The sequence below is a fragment of the Ursus arctos genome, unplaced genomic scaffold, assembly GCF_023065955.2.
Source record: "Ursus arctos isolate Adak ecotype North America unplaced genomic scaffold, UrsArc2.0 scaffold_9, whole genome shotgun sequence".
Taxonomy (NCBI): domain Eukaryota; kingdom Metazoa; phylum Chordata; class Mammalia; order Carnivora; family Ursidae; genus Ursus; species Ursus arctos.
This window is the reverse complement of record NW_026623111.1, coordinates 670,821-689,591: the sequence shown is the minus strand read 5'-3', so window position 1 is coordinate 689,591 and position 18,771 is coordinate 670,821. Positions and strand designations below refer to the sequence as shown.

Below are 18,771 nucleotides of genomic sequence, written 5' to 3'. Positions count from 1 at the left end.
TTTCATTAGATGAAGAAAAGAACATTTGACAAAATTCAACATGCCCTCATGATAGTAACTCAGGAATGAGGAGTGAACTTCCTCAACCTGATAACTGCACATATGAAAACCCAGAGGAGACATGGTCCTTCATGGTGAGAGAGGACACTTCCCCCCCAAGATGAGAAACAAGACCAGGAGTTCATTCTTATCTCCTAGTTCACACTGTGCTTTACCCACACAATAAGGGGAGAAAAAGAAATGAAAGGCATAGAGATTAGACAGGAACAGGCAAAATGGTCTTTATTTGCAGATGTGACAACCGTGTACATAGAAAATGCTTTGTAACATACCAAAAAGCTACCAGAACAAATGAGTTTAGAAAGGTCACAGGATACAAGATCAATATACAAAATCAATGAGATGTCTATATGTTACCACACTGGAACAACTGGGAAGTTAAATTTAAAAATCACACTGACAATAGCAGTAAAATGATGAGATACTTAGGATAAACAAAGTGTGTTGAGAACTGTAATGCAATTGAGGTCTGGATACAGAGAACACCATATTCACAGGCTGGCGGCCTCAATATGGTCACGATGTGGGCTTAACTGTCCCTCTCACCCAAATTCATGTCGGAGCCCTGACCCCCCATGTTGATTGTATTTGGGGGTGACTAAGTTCACGTGAAGTGATGAGACGGGTCCTCATCTAACAGGACTGGTGTCCTCATAACAGGCAGGGCTGTCTTTCCATGCACACAAAGGGAACTGTCCGCGAGCCAGGAAGAGGCTGGCAACCAGCTCTACTGGCTTCCAAAACTGAGAAAATGGTTTTCTGTTGTTCAAGCACCACAGTCCGTGGTGGTGTTATGGCAGCCCGAACAGACTAAGTCCCCAGACTGATCTATAGATTCAGTGCAGTTCCAATTGAAATCTCAGCCGACTTTTTTGGGGTACTTTTACAAGATGATTCCAAAACTTATGTGGAAATGCAAGCAAACAGTGAAAAACAATTTTGAAGAAGTAGAAACTACCTAGGACGAAAGGGGCTCATTTGTACTTTAAAGCTGCAGTGACCCAGATGCGGGGTGTTGGGGTGAGGACAGCGCTAAGGCAGCTATGCAGAGAGGAACATCCAGAAATAGACCGAGAGAACTACAGCCAGGGGATTCAGCATTATGTGATGGGGACAAAAAAGCCTTCAACAAACGATGTTGGAACAACAGGGTGAACACATGGGGGGAAATGGTCCTCAGCCTCCCTCACACCACACACACGAGTTCACTGCAATGGGTTACAAATCTAAACAAAAGCTAAAACTAAAAGTAAAACTCTGTCTAGGAAACAGAGGAGAATAAGATTGGGACCTTGGAATGGGCAAATATTTCTCAGAACACAAAAAGTCATGACCTATAGAAGAAAAAGTTAACTGAACTTTACTAAAAATAAAACTTCTGCTGGTCAAATAACAGGCAATAAAGTGCAAAAATACATGTAACAGACAAAGGATCTGTACCCCAAATATGTAACGCATTCCTACAAAGAAAAAAAAGGTCATCCAATAAAAAGTGGGCAGAAGACTTGAACAGATAGAGGACTAACTAGTCAGCACATGGGAAGGCGCTCGGCGAACTCAGCCGTCAGGGACACGCACAGTAAGCCGGAAGGGAGGTGCCAGCACTTACCCACCTGAGCAGCTAACACGAAGAATGACGCCGCCAGATGCTGGCAAAGATGCGGACAAGCCGGACGCTCACACGCTGCCGGCGCGCACGGACACCGTTACCAGCACCTTGGGAAAAACCTCGGCGGTTGTGAGGCTGAGTGTACAGCACCAGCATGACTCATGACTCTACTTCCAGACGTTGGCTCAAGGGAAATGAGAATAACGTCCACGAAGAACTGTTCCAGCAATGTTCGTAGCAGCTTGATTTACAGTAAGTAGAAACTGGACACACACTGGATGTCCGCCGAGAGGAGGACGGACAGCTTGTGCTGCGTGTGCAGCGGACTACTCCCCAGCGACGCAGGAGGACCTCTGGCACACGCAGCCACGTGGACGCCCGAGGCATCTGCTGAACCAGGTCAGGCACAAAGGAGCACATTACCTGTGTTTCGATAAACACGAGGGTAAGACTAACAGCCCGTGCTGACAAAGCCCCAGTGATGGTTGCCTCGCGGGGTTGGACAGTGTGGGAGGACAGAAGGTGCAGCCTCCTGGGGTCTGGGAACGCGGTGTACCGGGGCTTGGTGCTTACACCTGGCACATTTACGAACACTCATCCCACTGTTTGCCGGGGCCAGTGAACTCCAGTGGGTGCAACTGCTGCGTCAGTTAAACCCCCAGAGACCTGATCGCCGACAGCATGTCTCGGGTCTCAGACGTCCACTGCCACGTGCTGCTGAGGACGCAGAGGTGAGGCTGCGTCCGAGGCGGGGGAGGCTGGTACAAGCACTTTGGCCGACCGGCCGTCAGTGTCTACTCAAGTTCTTGTGGGACCCAGCAGCTCCACTCAGTGGGTGTCCAGCAGGTCACATGGGAGCACGTACGGCAGCTTCATCTGCAAACAGGCCAACCCCCCAGTGTAGCCAGGACCCATCGTCGTGCTCCTCTCACCCTGCGGCTGCCCCACGGTGAGCAGCTCTCACCACGGATGTGCTCACCAGAATACACCAGGAGGGCCCTGAGGGCAGGGGTGGTGTGTGTGACTACACATGTGTGCACACATGCAGGTGTCTTCACGGCTTTGGGAAGGAAAAGGGAAGGTGGCACAGGTGACAGAGTGAGGCCAAGAGGCCAGGGTGGCACAGCTGGAGGGCATGGTGGGAAGGAGCCAGTGCCTCCCTGCATCTACCCTGTGCTCCGAGCGGGAGCTCAGCCACGTGTGCGCCAGGCGCTCCCTGGCAGCAGGAGGCCAATATGCGCTGGCGCCCAGCCGGTGCTGGAGCAGGACTATGGGATGGGGCACATGTGCGGACCCCAAGACCCACCCTGCTGTGTGGCCACGGACTGGGGGGCACTCGGGGGCCTGGGGTGAGCAGACACAAGTGAGGGCGTTAGAATGTACAGCAGCTTTCACCTCACACGGACATAAGAAATAGAAAACCCTTTTATTAACAGGGTTTACATTTACAGTTTATTAGCTAGTCAACATCAACATGCAAAAATAAGCACTAAGTACAACCCTCTACGGCATGGTTTCGTGTAAACTACGATGGTTTATCGGATTGGAAAAGTCGGTGGTTACTTGGACTGAACTAGTTTCTGTAACGAACGGCATTAGATCTACAGTTACGGAGCCATCGGCAAGGCCTCTGCAGAACTCGGTCCAGTGGATTTCCACGTGAATACATTCTCAAGCAGGAAATAAGGCGGCACGAAGGACGTGACATTGAACCTAGCACACCCTAAGCCCGGCCTGCGGCGGCGCACGCAGGTGCAGCGCACAGGTGCAGCCCGCCGCGGCGCAGGTGCAGCCCCGGGGCCAGCCGACCACGGCTGCCGGGGCGGGGCGGGGCGGGGCGGGGCGGGAGGAGGCGGGGTCGGGGGCGCGGGAAATAACCGACTCCTGTTTCCGAAGCGGCCGAAGCTCCCTCGGGGGCGGCGGGAAGGTCTCTCTGAAAGGGGAAGGCGTCAGGTAGCTCACGCGCGCTCCGGAGTCCTACCAGCAGAAAGGCTGTCCCCAAGCACAGACGTGCGGACCCGACTCCTCCCTTCCTCGGAGTCCCCATCGTCGCTCACTGATCTTTGGTCGCAAGAAACAGAAACGCAGGCGGGCGGGGGCGCGGCGGCCCGGCCTACATGATGTAAACCTTCTCGGCTTGGGAGAAGTGGAACACTTCTTTGGTCCTCGGGCAGACGACTTTGTCATCTTGACGGATAGACAGGAGAGACTGAAAAACAACGGGGCCAGCGCGTGAGCGCGCCCACACGCACGCCGAACCTCTCCGGGGCGCAACCCCACCCACCGCTGCGGGAGGACTCGCTTCCGTCCTGCACGCTGCCTCCTGGAGGCCCGCCTGCCCGCCCACCCTGACCCTGCGGCTTCTCGACCGCCGGCCCGCTCTCCAGGGACAGCGCGGGGCCGAGCTGCCCGCACCCCGCACCCGGCGCCCCCAACCAGGGACCGCGCCCGGGGACCACACCCGGCACCCTGCGCCCCAGACAGCACCAGGGACCCCTCCCAGCCGCCCTCCCTTCCCGCCCCCGCGGTCCCCGCCCCTTCAACATGTGGCCCCTGTGGCCCCTCACGTTGTAGCCGTAGACGTAGCCGTTGGGCAGCATCATGGGCGGGTTGTTCTCGTTCATCACGTCGCCCGAGATCTTGCAGACCAGGCGGGAGTTGGCGCAGTGCGCCATGGGCAGGGGCTGCGCCAGCTTGTTCAGGGAACGGCTGCACACGGGGCAGTCGGGGCTCTTGGAGCTGCCGTCCTCCTTGTAGCACTGTCTGTGCTCTGGTTAAGGAAGGGTGGTGGGGTGGGGTGGGGCACACCGGGCATGCTGAAGCCATCCAGTCCGCCAGGCAGAAATTGAGCCTGGAGTTCTCTTTCAAGGCAGAGCAAACACTGCACCCAGCAGGAAAATGGCCTGAGGCCAGCGCCCCTCCCAGCCCAGGGACTCCACTGTCCCAAGCCCCTGTGCCCCTGCCACGTTCTTAAGCACCCGAACCCACAGGGAATAGGCACGATCCTCAGAGCGGGTCCCATCACGGATGGCCACTAAAGCCAACAGCCCAGGGTCCCCAGGGGCCCACATGCCGCACTCAAGAGGGATCCTCGGGCACAGGGGTCACAACCCTGCAGCTCTCTGGCAGCAGGGGAATGGCCGCTATGCCACACACATTTTCAAAGACAAGACCAGACACTGGGCCAGGGGCAGCCAGGGCTCAGACCAACAGAAGCTCGAGGGGATCCTCGGGAATCCCCCAGAGAAACTCTCAAATGCCGCCCACTCCCAGCTGCCAGAAGGTATGCCAACACCGACCTTCTGACCAGCGAGCAGTGTGCCGGGCAGCGTTTGGGAATGAGTGAACACTCCGTGAGGCCGCATGCCAAGGTTTCCACAGACCAAGGGAAGAGGCTCAGCCCCACACGGCACCGCCACCACCCCGACTGCCTGAAACGGCAAACCCACAACACAAGCAAAGAGCACAGGTCTCATGTCGGGAGGGGTGCAGCACCTGCTTGCTGGCTAGAGGACAGAAGACCCCACACACCCCAGGCTGAGGAGGGCTGGGCACACGGGCACCCTTGCCCGCCAGAAGGATACGGTGTCTTTATCGCCGAGAGGCCGGCCTGCAGCGTCAGGGTGAACACAGAGTTGTTCCCCAGCTGGTGCAGCCGGTAGTTGTCGTACCGGAACTGCTGGATCAGCATCCGCCACCGGGCCGGGTCCAGCAGGTCCTGGAAGAGACAGGGCAGAGCGATGCTGGGGATACTCCAGGGGCACAGTCGAAAAAAGACAGCAGCAAACAACGAACCCTTTCCACGCAGGCAAAAGGCAACAGAAGGCCCGGCGCCCACAAACCCGCGCCTGCCGGCCGAAGAGCAGTGTGTGGCGCCCACAGCCTGGACTCCCACGTCCACGTAAGGACCGCCCCGACGTGGTCTGCGCGGACACGGACGCTAAAGGGTGGGGGTCCTGTGGCCTCATGGCAGGAAGGGGCGCAGTGGGCCAAAGGACAGCACTGAGGTCTCGGGGCGGGGGGGGGGGGGGGAGTCTCACTGCAGAAAGTAACTTTCCTGGGCCAGGAGCCACCCGCCTCCTCGCGGCTGGAGAATCGCAGAACAGAACATCAGGCCTGGTTAATGTGTGTGCCCAGAGCTTCCCAGGTTCCCAGTGAACAAGAGCAGGGAGCGGAGGGACACACCAGCAAGAGTGGAACTCGGCACGTCAAGCACTGGGGTCAGGGCCCCACGATGAGGGAGGAGACAGCAGGGGCTCCGTGGGCAGACATCACGCTTAACTCTGACGTTACAAAAACATGTCTTTAATGCCATTTTTATCGAAGCACAGTCCACAGAGGACCAACCCCAGAGTCCAGAGGCTCCACACTCCCCCTCTCCCCGAGACCCTTGGCCTTGGACCTCTGGTGCAGCCACCTCTCCCTGATCAGAGCATGTTGTCCTGCTTTTTGTGTGACCCACTGGGACACACCCGTGACTTCCTGTCCCCTCAGCACGGCAGGGAGTGGCCCTGCCGCAGCACTGCCCTTCCGGGTCCTGTGCCCCCCTGGGCCATCCCCTCTGTGTGCGCCCTGGTCTTCCTCTGGTGTGCCGTCTGTGTCCACAGTTCCGAGGCCGTGCGTCGGGGGGTTATGCCTGTCCCCCGCTGGTCTTGGCTCCACAATGGCTGCATGGCTTCTCTTCATGCTGCTTCGGTGCCTCCGAGGGTCAGCCCTCCGCCCTCAGGCAGAGACGGCAGCACTGGCCTCACTCTCCCTGAGCGGGACACCTCACTCTCCAGGGCAGGCCCTCTCTGCACTTCTCACAAACCTTCTCCAGAGCAAGGAAGAGAGATCGAAGAGACTGTCAGTTAAACTCTGAGTTCAGTCTCACTCCTGCAAGATCTCTGCAACCTGAGGGTTGATTACGGGACGTTCCCGCCACCACAGAGCTGCGTGAGTCCAGTCACGGGGAGAGGCTTCCAGCTGCCATGCAGACGGCCTACGGCCGAGCACTCCAGCCAGCGGGGGCTGTGTCTGCCCGGGGGGCTCTGCGGTGCCCCTGGGCAGGTGCTGGCGGCCTACAAAACCGTATGGGGCAGGTGGGGCCTCAGACAAGGCCGCCATCAAGGCTCAGGGAATGAGACTGGTTCAGCCCACAGGGAAGGCAGTTTACTTCACTCCTTCTGGGGACAGGCTGGCAGCCGGGGGAGAACACTGCAGTTGAGCGTGTGTCCCCCACTGTTGACGGTGTCAGCAGGTGGCCCTCCAGGCCCACGGGCTCCTGAGGGTGGCGTCTTCAGGTACTAGCCTCCTCGTCAGAACATACAGGAGGAAGAGCCGCCCCCAACCTTGCCAGTGCCCTGACCTTGGGCTTCCCGACTCGAGACTGCGGGATTCGGTCACAGCGGCCCAGACAGACCAAGACAGAAAACTGAGGGAGGAACTGAGCAACAAACACCTAAGCGTGGCCGTGGCTGGGAGAACCCCCGTCTCCACGGAGAGCGGCTACAAGGTCACAGGCGGCAGAGAGCTTGGCGGCATCCAGGGAAGGCAGTGCTTGGGTGCGAGGGCGCTGGACAGGGCACTGAAGCGCCTCTGGCCAAAGTGCTGAAGGTGCACCTGGCTTCTCTGGAAGCGTTTACGGTAAAACGTGTGAACAGAAAATGACTTAGGGCCAGAACTGCTCATCTAAAGAAAGCAGAACCTGACGATTTGGAAACTTCTGTTGCGAAAAATGAGAAAGCTGCTGCAGAGAGAACACGAAGGTGTAGCCAAGCGAGCTTTTCTAAGGACACCAGTGTGGGGTGACCGAGGGCTGATGGCCAAGGGGCCCCCAAGGGGGAGGAGCCAGAAGGACTGGGGGAAGACTGTCCGAATTCCTAGGTTTCCTAGGACGGCACTGCGAGCGGTTCGGCTGCGAACACGTGACATTTCTCAAGAGCAGGGAAGACCCCAAAGGCGGATCAGAGATGGCCAGGGCTGCCCCGAAGTTTGGGGGGCGCCACCTGGTCTCAAGAGGCCGGACATGCTGCTCTGGCAATGCCGAGCAGGCTGGCTCGTGATGCTGCGTGACCGTGCCTGCCCACGCCCCACGTGGACCCCAAAGGCCAAGGGGAGCAGGGGAGAGACGACGGAGGTCAAGCAGAACACTGGCAGTGAGCGACAACGGGGAGGGCGACAGGTGAGGCACTCAGAGCTGAAGCGCCTCCTAGGCTGAAACCCCTCGTACGCAGTTCTGACCCAAACTTCTCACTGGCAGCGCGGGAGCAAGACGGCGAAAGCCTGCATGGTGTGCTCGTCGTCACACACCCAGGCCCTCCCCAGCCCCGAGGGCCCACAGGCACGCTTACCTTGTAGGGCGAGATGTGTGTGTCTGGTGGGAAGGCCAGCATACCCATGACCTGGCGGACCTCATCCAGCTGGCTCCCTTCAGCCTGACTGAAGTGCTTTCTTGCATGTCTAGAAAACATTTCGGGTCATCTGAGCTTGCCTTTTCACCTTTAAGAATCTGTGCTCGGCATAAGCCAGAGCCTCAGTACCAAGTAAGCCCCACCTCGTGTGACCTGGGCCGGGGTCTGGCACTGCTCAGCTCAGCGAGGGCCCCCCTCCTCAAGGAACAGGAAGGGGGACGAGGCTCGAGGAACCGAGCACAGAATCCCATTCTGAAAACACCCAGAGACAGTGACCCAACTGAAAATAGCACCTGCCCAAGTCCTTCCAAGTGACCCTGGAGTCCGTGAACCCAAACCCCAACGACACAGGCTGGGAGGACCCCAAGACAGTCCAGGTCTCCCAGTGCTGCAATGAGTCCCCATCCAACTCTCAGAGACACAGAGCCCACCCCCTACCCCGAAGGAGCAGCCTCCTGGGGAGCACAGATCGGGATCAAGCTGGGCCTTCCTGCACGGCCTGCACCTGGGGGAACCCATGCTCCCATACCTGCATACCAGCCTCCTTCCCAGAGGCTCCCTCTGCCCACCCCAGGGCCAGCACCGTTCCAGGGTGGGTGGACACAGCCGTAGAACCAGGGGCCCTGAGCCCACATGGGAAGTCGGCCTCATGCTGTCTGGACAGAACGGAGCCCGGGTGCCAGGCGTCAGCACTCTGCTGGTCACGGGCAGGGCCCAGCCGGTCTGGGCAGACTGCTGGACAGTCCACACTTCACCCCCCAGAGCCCAAGAGGCCTGCCCACGAAGTCAGGAAGGCTGTCTGTCCCCTCTCCACGTACCTCACGGCATCTAGCCTCTTGTTCTGCCGGATGAGCTCAATGAACTCCTGAATCCTGAGGCTGAACTCCAGGCAGCTCTGGGGGGAAAGACAAGACAGGCTTGGGGAAGGTCGCCACCGTCACGCCACAGGCTGACCCTGCCAGACCAGTGTCCGCCAAGGAAGCTGAGAGCCCCCGGGGAGGTGGGTCTGACACCCAAACTGTAATCTCAGCCTGCAGTCAGCGCCTCCCCGGCTCTGACGGCACATGGGCCCAGCGCTCCTGGAGCAGCAGGAGCAGTGCTGCACGCGGGGGCCGCCAGCCCTGAGCGCGTACCCAGGGGCCCGGCTTGGGCATGGCGGGACCAGCAAGCACAGGCGCGGGTGGGCTGCCAGGCTTCCCCGCCACGGGCCGTCAGCAGTTCGGGGGGCGTGAGACATGACTTCCCATGTGAAGCAAGTGGGCCCCAGAAGACAAGCTCCCACCCCTTTACAAGGACAAAGCAGATCGCTGGATCCCGTTTCATGGTCATGAAGTCGTAAAAGCTTGGGGACGTGCCCTCAGAGCCTCTTCCTCTAACTGCGTTTCGCAGCCTCAGACACCTTCAGGACGCCGTGTGGCATGTTCGGCCCCGACCTGCTCTGGGAGGAGGCGGCCAGCCCCGGCTTGAGGCCCTGACACCGGGTGGGGGAGGAGAGGCTGCGGGACGGTGGCGCCTCAGAGAGGAGCGTGAGCAGGAGCAGCGCGCGCGGAGCCAGTGAGAGAGCCCAGGTCCCTGCGCAGGGATGCTGGGTGAGGACTCTCAGGGTGGGGCTGAGGTGGGGACAGTCCGCGGGACACCTGGGGAGAACGTTCGAGGCAGAGGAAGAGCCAGCTCAAAGGCCCTGGGGAGGGCAGATGGGGGACCAGGAGGGGCACAGAGCTGGTGAGAGCCGTCAGAGCAGAAGGGGGAAGCCGCAGGGTTTGCGGAGGGCGCGAGGGCGCAAGAGGTCTGGGACAGCGGCTAGAGGAGGCCCTGCTATGCCAGGCGGCTGCGTGTCTGGCAGGCATCTGTCCCAGCACTCCGCGTGCGGTTCTGAGGGGTGCTGGCCGAGTGCGCCAGCGGGGTCATTCATATGCAAGCCCAGAGCTAACTCTGCCATCTTAGCAATGTCAGTCCCATGTGGGTTCAGACCCTTGGGCTGGGGATGGAGGAAGGCAGGCAAAATTAACTTTGGTAACCTAAGACGGAAAACTGGATTATTTTACAAAGATGATCATTTAAACTCTAATATCTTCAACATGGTTTCAGAAAACAGTATTTCCAACCAGAAACCGAATACGTGGGATTACTAGAACAAGAGCAAAATCTCTGCACCCTCCACTCACACGCCTCCCACAGCACCGGGATCGTGAGATGACGGGGACAGACAGTCTACGAGGCAGTCCGTCAGTCAGTCCCAAACGTCTAACCCTCACACTCCAGTTTACCAACCATGTGCATGGTTCCTAGCCAAGCCTCCAAGCGTGCGCGCTGGCACCCTGATGAAGCGTCTCAGGCAGGCCCCTGGGAGGGCGCCCTACCAAGCCCCCAGCCTTGCTCCACGGACACGAGGGTGCCACACTGACTGGCGTGACCTACCTTGGGGCCCAGCAGGCAGTCAGAGGCAAAGGTGCAGAGAGCCACTGACCTGGTGCCCAACACGTCCGCATACAGGTGCTCAGAGCAAGGTGAGTTTCCCTGCCCCAGCCCCCTCCACCCCTGCCCTCTGCACCAAGGTGGCAGTCTGTCCTGACCCCCAACGGGATGGAGCCGATGCCATGTGCCCAGCGGCAGCACAAACCAGCACACAGAAAGGAGGTCCCAGCCCCACGGATGAGTTCCCTTCCAAGGCCAGACCAGCAGAGGCTGAGGGGCAGAGGCCAGCGGGGACATGCCCTGCCTGCCTCCCCAGGGCACCCGATGATCACCGCTTCTGTGCTCAGGGGAGGGAGCCACCAGGTGGGCATTCCAGACAAACAACGTCATGGTTAACTCCCCACGACTGACATGTTAAAACATGCTGTTACTGTGATGGCTCTGCTCTAACTAGTTACCTGCTGAACAGTCTGCTAACAGACAAAGACACGTGTACTCAGACTCAGACGTGAAATACCCCGATTCCAGGTGATCACACCACGCACGGAGGACTGAGTACATCCTTCCCGTGCTGGCTGGGGCGGGCCTGGTGCGCTCACGTCTGTGACGCCGTCCAGCCTTCCAGACACGCAGCACACGTGTTCTTCCTCCAACTGTCCTTAAGTGTCTGGAGACGGGAGTCAACTCAACAGATACGCACCCATCGTCTCAGAAGTACTTGCCAGCTACGTGAAACTTGGATCCCAAAGTTTCTTTTCTTGCCTAGAGTCTCACGACTGATGCGAGAGGTCCACGGTCGTCGGGCATGGGCCCCACCCCCCCCCCCGGCGGCTGTCCCCTCCCCGGCCTGCGTGTGTGAATTCATGCACGTATGCACACACGTGCACGCTGTCTGGGCGCTCTGGGGCCCTACTCTGTTCAGTTGACATTTTATAACAAGCACGTTTTCATGTCATTAGCTGGTCTTCCCAACGCATTTTGGGATGGCTATTTATGCTCTCTCCGGTTAAACGGCCAGGTGACGGGAGTCTGCCATCCATGGATCCGGCCGCCCGCCCTCCCGCTCCCACAGCGGCTGCGAGGCCCCGCCTGGACCCGGCTGTGCGGCTGTGCCCTCGCCAAGCAGCAGTGTTGTCTGCAGGTAGCAGGGCTTGCGGAAACCACCTGTCAGGACGGGAAGCCTACTTTCCTTGTGACCTGGTTCCCACCGGGCAGCACAGCTGTGGGGGCTGGAGCAGGAGAGCAGGTGAGTGTTACATACCAATTCTGGCTTTCCTTTTATGGTTTCCATACCAAGATCCTCACTCTCTTTAGGGGAGCCACTGGCCACTCTACTTTTCCGTCCCGTCTTCGCGTCGTGCTCGCTTTGGCGGCCCTGAGTGGCAGAGAGCGTCACCCTTGGCTGGTGACTATGTGCACACGACAAGCTCAACCGGGGAGAGGTTAAAGGCGCTCGGTTTAGAAAACAGAAAACAAACAGTTTTTCTAACGGAGGCAGGGGAAGGTTAATAGAAGTTAAACATTTCTGCAAGCCCCAGGTGATAACACCTCTCGGTAAGCATGTTTGGATTCTGCAGGTTCTGATGAAGCGTCTGTTCTGTAAGCTGCTCGTGGGTCTCAGGAACAGCCGTACTGGAGAGGACCCCAGCCCAGAACTCCACACCGCTGCAGGCGGACAGCGCTTCGGGACTGGGCTTCCCTGCATCGGTGACGGAGGGGTCGGGGGCGGGACGGACCCAGCCGCGGCTAACGAGCTGAGCACACGCAGGCAGTTGGCACCTCACTCCTTCAGAACCCCATGCTCACAACACTTGTCCAAACCATAATGCGGAAGGGGGTGCCCTTTTTAGGGATTTTACCTAAAACCCAAACACCACGACCAAAAAATAACCCCAAACCCACACCAAACCCAACAACCCTCCCCAACCAGAAGCACAGAACTCTGAACCAACAGGTGCAGGCGCGTTGGTTCCGGCAGGTGCTCGCCCCGCCCCCGAGCGCCCCTGCCCCCGCCCCACCACGGGCTCCCGCACACCTTCATCTTGCGCAGCCGCGACTTGTTGTCGTGACACCAGGCCAGGCAGGTGGCCGTCTCGCGCCTCTCCAGGGACTCCTCCACTTCTTTGGCCGTCAGGAACATCTCGATGTTCACTAAGTCCTTAGGGGAAGGAAGTGGTGGGTGCTCAGAGCACTGGACACCGGGACCCCAGCCCCGAGTCCACCGACGCCCCCGGGACTCCCTCCCTGTGCCCCAGCATGCCCCACCTGGCCAGCTCAGCCGGCTCCTCCAGCAACTCCGGGGCTGGGACGAGTGGCAGGCAAGCACCGTGGAGGCTGGCGCTGCATTCCAGTACCGTCTCCCAAACCAAAGCCCCCATCCAGAACCTTGCCACCCCCCCAGCCTGACCCCGTTTCACCCCTTCACAATCAGATCTAGGAACCCCGGCAACCCGTACCCTCATTTTGTTTTGTTTTGTTCCCTCTGAAGATGTATTTGAGATTCTGAGAAGGAGCAGTGAGGGTGGGTGGCTGGGGGCTGTCTGTGTCTTTGCCGCACTGTTGGTCTTCTCCCCCCTTTCTCTGATGCCTGTGGGGCCGCGTCTACTGAGGGACCCGGGCTCACGACACCCACACAGCGTCCAGGGCCTGCCAGTCCCCAGCGAACGGCTGGAGCAAGGCCAGCAACGAGGGCCTCCCGGCCACGGAGGCGGTAAAGGATGGTAGACGCCTGCACACCACCAAAGGCGGGGAGAGCCATTGGAAGAAAACAAATTTCAACGGGTCAACAAATGTCTCCCGTCTAGAACGACTAGAGCCGACACGTCACCCAAGATCAGCTTCTCAGCAAACAGAGGGGGAACATCCGACACAAAAATCCCTTGAATTCTCTGCAGGCCAGTGTTCTGCGGCCAGCAGGCGAGTGTGGTACGGCCTGCGCGTTCTCGGGACCCTCGGGCGGCCTCACACAGAGCCCCTCGGCCGGCAAAGTGCAGCAGACGGCGGCCTCCTTGCCATGCTGTCTCCACTTCAGTTCCGCCCTGAGCCAACCGAGTCAGGAGCTCAGCACAGAATGTGCACGTCCTGCTCCTTGCAGAAGCGGCGCCTGGAGAAGGGCCGCCGTCCTCCAGCTGAGTGCCGCGTAAGACGGGAGGTCTCGAGTGAGGTACGCACGGCGAATCTATGCACACGGTAAGCAGTGCATTACGGCTAACAGCGCCGCCGCTAACCAGGAGAAACGCTCATCGGCGTGCCATCACGCGACCAAGGGCCAGCACAGGCAGGGGTGTCGCTGTGGACAAGCCACGGCCGGTCAAGGGCAGAAGAGCCCCTGACCTGAAGGTCAAGGGCGTGCTGCCATCAGGGTCGGCCGCCTGCAGATGACCCGTGAGCTCGCCAGGCTCTGTACGGCAGCTCAGCAGCGGGCAGTCTGGGCAGGGCCACGCAAAGGCCGCTCCACCCAAGTCTTCCGGAGCCACCAGATGGATCCCCAACCTCACTTGGCCTGAGACCCCACATCCTGACTGCGGGCCTGTCGGGGCAGCAAGGTCAGACGGGGGACAGACCCAGAGAGACACTGCTCTGCCCTCACATGGGGGTGGGACTCCCCCTGCCTTCCTGGCCCCCAACCCCTCACCCTCCCAACTCGAGCTCTGGCAGTAAGTGCTGGGCACCGCGGCCCCACATCCTCTCAGAGGTCGGCTGTTCTCCGACTTCTTTGGCCATCTCTCTAGCATTTTCTTCTCTTTTCTAGAACCCTCCTGCAGGGAAACGCTGGGTCTCCTAACATCAGGGTCATCTTTCTCTATTTCCCATCTCTGGTTTTCAGTCCGTACGGCCTCGGGATCTGGGTCTCTGCCCTCTCTCTCTTTTCGGCCGATGGTGTCTCGGATGTCCAAGGACCCCGGGGTGTGGGAGTCACACCAGAGCTGTTAAACCGGATGACTGCAGGAGGACTAGAAATCACGCCAATCAGGAGTCACCCCATGTGAGATGCCAGCACCATGATTTCTAATGCAGACGGACACACGAAGACACCACTGGGGACAGGCCTCTCCTCCAGGACCAGGGCTCCGCGTGGGGCACAGAGCCCCCATCTGGGCAGACCTGGTGCACTCTTTCCATGGCGTCTTTTGACAAACAAGTTTTAAATGTGAATGAACCCTGATACATCAGCCTCTTCGCTGGTGTCAGCACCCCACCCCGTCAGGAGCTCTCACCCCACCCCAAGGGCCTGAGGCTCCTCCTATGCTTCCTTCTAGAAGCAACCTTAATTTCCACCCGTAGCTGTGAACCTGGGGGCTCCACACAGAAATCTCGCAGTGCCCCCTTTACAGGATGTCCAAGGTCGCCCCACCGCCATCACTGTGATTCACACATAACAGCTTCCTATGGGCTTCCTGGGTCCCCCATGCCTCCCATACTCTGTTCTTCACGGAGCAACCAGAGTGAGCCTATTAAAGCAATGTTTCCAACTCAACCCCCACCCCACACCCATCTCAGTTGAGGGGAAGCCCCACTCTATGAGTTCCACATGTGCTCAGATCCCACACCCCAGGACAGGGCAGCTCCCAGGCCTGTCCTGGGACCCTCCCCTCCTCTCTGCAAGCCCACCCCAACCAACCTTCTGGAAATCACCAGCCCTCTTGCCCCTTTGCCCTATGCACTCCTGTAAACAATCCCGTTTGACTTCATGCCTCTCTCCCCTTCAAAGCACATGTTCCTCGAGTCTAGGAGCATCTGGCCACACCCTCACAGGGGCAGGAAGGGAGGAGTGCGGGGATGTGTGAGCACCCACAGGACCCCCGCAGATGCACAGGCTGTGCCAGGCAAACACGACGACCAGAGAGCCCGTCAATCAGGTACATGCTGGCCATGCTGGGCAGGGAAGGAAGAGGGTGGGAGGGCAGGGCCGAGGGACCAGTGGGTGCAGAGTGGAGACTGGTGGGCCGGGGAGGTAGACACTGCCCGACAGCAGCGGGGCAGCCCGAAAGCTAGGGAAAGGTGCACGTGGGTCTGAGAAGCCCTGGTAAGGGGAGTGAGGGCACTGGACGTCCTCGCCACCGCCGGGCAGCCTTCCTTCCAAAGCTCCATGCTGCTGGGCTTGCACACGCCCTGCAGGCCAGAGCACCGCCTGTTTCTACACCTGTACCACGGGCACTGCTAAAGACAGATGGAAAATGCACCCCACCCCGGACAAAAGACCCTACCCCAGTAAAAACAGTCACGGAAGGGTGGGTACCGAGCGGGAACGATCCCCTCCCACAGGCGTGCTCGTCAGAACACGCGGGCAAACAAGAAGCACCCGGCGTGGTCCCCTAGCTCAAACACACTAAACCCGGGCACACCCGCCCTGGCCAGGAAGGCTGCGCGGCCGAGCGCCACACGCCCGCCCCGGGATGCGGCAAGGGCCCCGTGCCCACCTCGATGCCGCTCTGGCGCGCCAGCTTCACGGCCGTGTTGTAGTAGCCGCAGCGCAGCAGGTGCTCCACCATCATGCGGTCCATGCGCTTCCTTTTCCACATGCTGGCGGCCGCCGGCTGGTCGCTGCTGTGCTCCTTGAGGTGCTCGATCCTGCGCTTGCACAGCTTGGCGCTCTCGTCCTCCGCCTGGATGGACTCTACCGCCTGAGACGCGAGCAGAGAGGGGCTCAGGGTGGACAGCAACGGCTGCCCCCACCTGGAACCCTCACAAACAGGACGCAAGGAAAAGTCAGAGGACGGGGCGGGTGTCCCCGGACTGGGGGATGAAGCAAAACGGAGAGACCCCCGCCCGGCACCCAAGGCAGGCCTGGCTGCAGCTGCCATTACCCACAGCAAGTTCTGGACCTGCACCTTCTTTTCAGGGATGTCACTTTTGACTTTACACAATCTGGAGCTACGCTGCCAGTTAATTAAGCCATCTGTTCTCAGTTTGCGACTTTCTATCTTTTATAATACTTTTTCCCTCCAAGTTTGTTCAAAATTAACACAGCTCCGCAGACATGTCCTGAATCAGCGCTGGCCAGGACAGCAGCCAACTGTCCAGCACCTGCTGTGTGGTCAGTGCCGCTGAGGGGCCGGATTCGTGGCCTGATTCTCCGCAGTGTGGGCGACACCTGGCGCTGCACAGGCTCACCCAGCGGCCTGGCCGGCCCACGTCTCCCTCGAGCACGTGCCACGCCTTTCCGCCTGCCACCTGTGGCCAGGATGTTTGCTGCTCCTTTGGAAGTGGTTTTCTTCCTCCAGCTGCTTTTAAGACTTTCTGTCTCTCTTTTCAGTTTCATGATGTGAAATCCAAGGCTTACTTTCATTTGCCCATTTAGGGCTCTGAACTGGTAACTTCCATCAGTTCTGAGATCCTTGGCCACTCTTCCTGTGCCCTCTCTTGACTTTGGTCAAACACGGTCTCTGCTCTAGTCTCTGAGGCTTCCCACCCTCTTACATAGTTCTGTGTTTTTAGTTCTGTGTGCTGCTAGAACTTCTCAATAATTTCCTCACAGCTACCTTCCAGCTCATAAATTCTCTCTTTAGCTTTGTTTGATTGTTAAATGTTAAAAAGGGTGTTATAAGCAAACATGTACATTTGAGTTTTTCTTTCTTTTTTTTTTTTTTAAAGATTTTATTTATTTATTTGATAGAGAGAGAGAGACAGCCAGCGAGAGAGGGAACACAAGCAGGGGGAGTGGGAGAGGAAGAAGCAGGCTCCCAGCGGAGGAGCCTGATGTGGGGCTCGATCCCAGGACTCTGGGATCACGCCCTGAGCTGAAGGCAGACACCTAACGACTGCTCCACCCAGGCCCCCTACATTTGAGTTTTTCATTTCAGTTTTTATACTTCTAATTTCTTGAAGTTTTATTTCCTGTATTTTAAACTCTCAAACACACTTTATACTCTACATCTTCTGCAAATATTCTCAGTGTCTGTTTAATCTTCAGACACAGTCAAGTCTGGTCCCTGATAGTCTCTACGTCTGAAATCTGTGCAGTGTCTGTTGTTTCTGCCGCTCTGACGGATGGTGTTCTCCCCCGAGAAGTGCATGTAGTGTGCCCGGCACCTGGAGGCACCACGAGCTGGGACCACTCCCACCAGGCTCAAGAGGAGGGACCTGGCTCCCCTGGGTGTTCCAGGACAGGCTATGACGCTCTGTGCAGCAAGTCCACTCCTGGGGCACCCCCACCGGACATGCACTGCCACCAGGTCCCACCACCAGCCCTGGCCTCCCCCGGCCCCCAGCTGGCCCTGGGCACTGGCCAGCAAGGCAGCCGTGGGTCCCGCCCTTCTCTCCCCTTGGCCCCTGCCCTCCAATTCTGGTGATAAACTTTGTCTCATGAGCCCTTTGATACATTCAGTAAGAGGTTTTAAAATATCTTGCTGCGTTCTTTGGGTTGTTCAGTGGGCACAGTAGCGAGAAGCCCTACATGAAGCTTTGAGGTGAAATTCTAAAAAATAATAAATCACCTGCCTCCCATCTGTGCTTGGGACACTCTGGAGCAAGGACAACCCAGCCCTGCAGGAACAGGAGCACGGGGCTGGGAGCCAGCCTGTCACCCCGTAGAGGCTGCAGGGCACAGACAGCACGGAGGGCTCGCCTCTCCCGCACTCTGCCGTGAGGGCCCACCTCCCCACCTCAGGGCTGCCTGGTCTCGGCCGCGTTCCAGCTCTCACAAAAGACAGCCCCTTTCTGGGACGTCCCGGCTACACGGTTAAGGCTGGGTTGCTGGACCCTCACTACAGCCACGCGTGGGCAGGCGGGCAGGACGGTCCACACGCCACACTGACCTTCCTCTTGAGGACACTGAGCTTCTCCACCACACCATCCAGAAGGCTGACCACGGAGTCCACCGCGGGGCAGCTGCTCAAGGTTTTCTCCAGCTCAGCCACCACCATGGTGACGTGGCTCGTCTCTCGGTCAATGTTTTTCTGAGCAGCCCGAAAGCGTTTATTCAGTGTTTCATAGGGCACCTGGAGAAGAACGGTAACTGGTGTGTGAGCAGCAGCGGTCCCATGTGCGGGACACCCAGACCCCCCACATGGCGTTTCGTCAGACAGAAGTTCTAGGCTTCTAGCGCTCTAAAGACACATCTACTCTAAAACCTGACTGAGGCCCACAAAAGGCCTGTGTGAACGGAGGATCATTTGTGTTCCTGGATGAGGGCACTAATGTGAAGACGCATACTGTCCCCAAATTCAGAGGCAGCACAGCTCCTTCTTTCCAAAAAACCGTTAAGGACACAATGACAAAATCATCCCAAAGTTCATCCAGTTTAAGGAGACGACCACAACAAGATCCACCCGATGTGAACACCTGCAGCGGCCT

The 18,771-nt window shown here is 58.5% G+C and overlaps 1 protein-coding gene across 3 annotated transcripts in view; it reads right to left on the bottom strand.

Annotated features, from left to right (window-relative positions):
• Positions 1–260: 260 nt before the first annotated feature.
• Positions 261–18,771, bottom strand: part of MAEA (macrophage erythroblast attacher, E3 ubiquitin ligase) — a 37,667-nt gene continuing 19,156 nt past the window's right edge. The window contains exons 2-11 of one of the 3 annotated variants that reach the window (XR_007187838.2): positions 18,234–18,416; positions 15,897–16,100; positions 12,512–12,634; positions 11,738–11,851; positions 8,880–8,956; positions 8,002–8,110; positions 5,254–5,387; positions 4,237–4,432; positions 3,727–3,878; positions 261–3,602 (exon numbers count right to left, since the gene is read on the bottom strand). Coding sequence is in view for 2 of the 3 variants with exons in the window: in XM_026485886.4 (XP_026341671.1) it covers positions 3,783–3,878; positions 4,237–4,432; positions 5,254–5,387; positions 8,002–8,110; positions 8,880–8,956; positions 11,738–11,851; positions 12,512–12,634; positions 15,897–16,100; positions 18,234–18,416 (1,236 nt within the window). In the remaining variant the exon portion in view is untranslated. Of the gene's footprint in view, positions 3,879–4,236; positions 4,433–5,253; positions 5,388–8,001; positions 8,111–8,879; positions 8,957–11,737; positions 11,852–12,511; positions 12,635–15,896; positions 16,101–18,233; positions 18,417–18,771 lie in introns of all 3 variants that reach the window. The other 2 variants (XM_026485886.4, XM_026485887.4) reach the window with 2 other exon arrangements.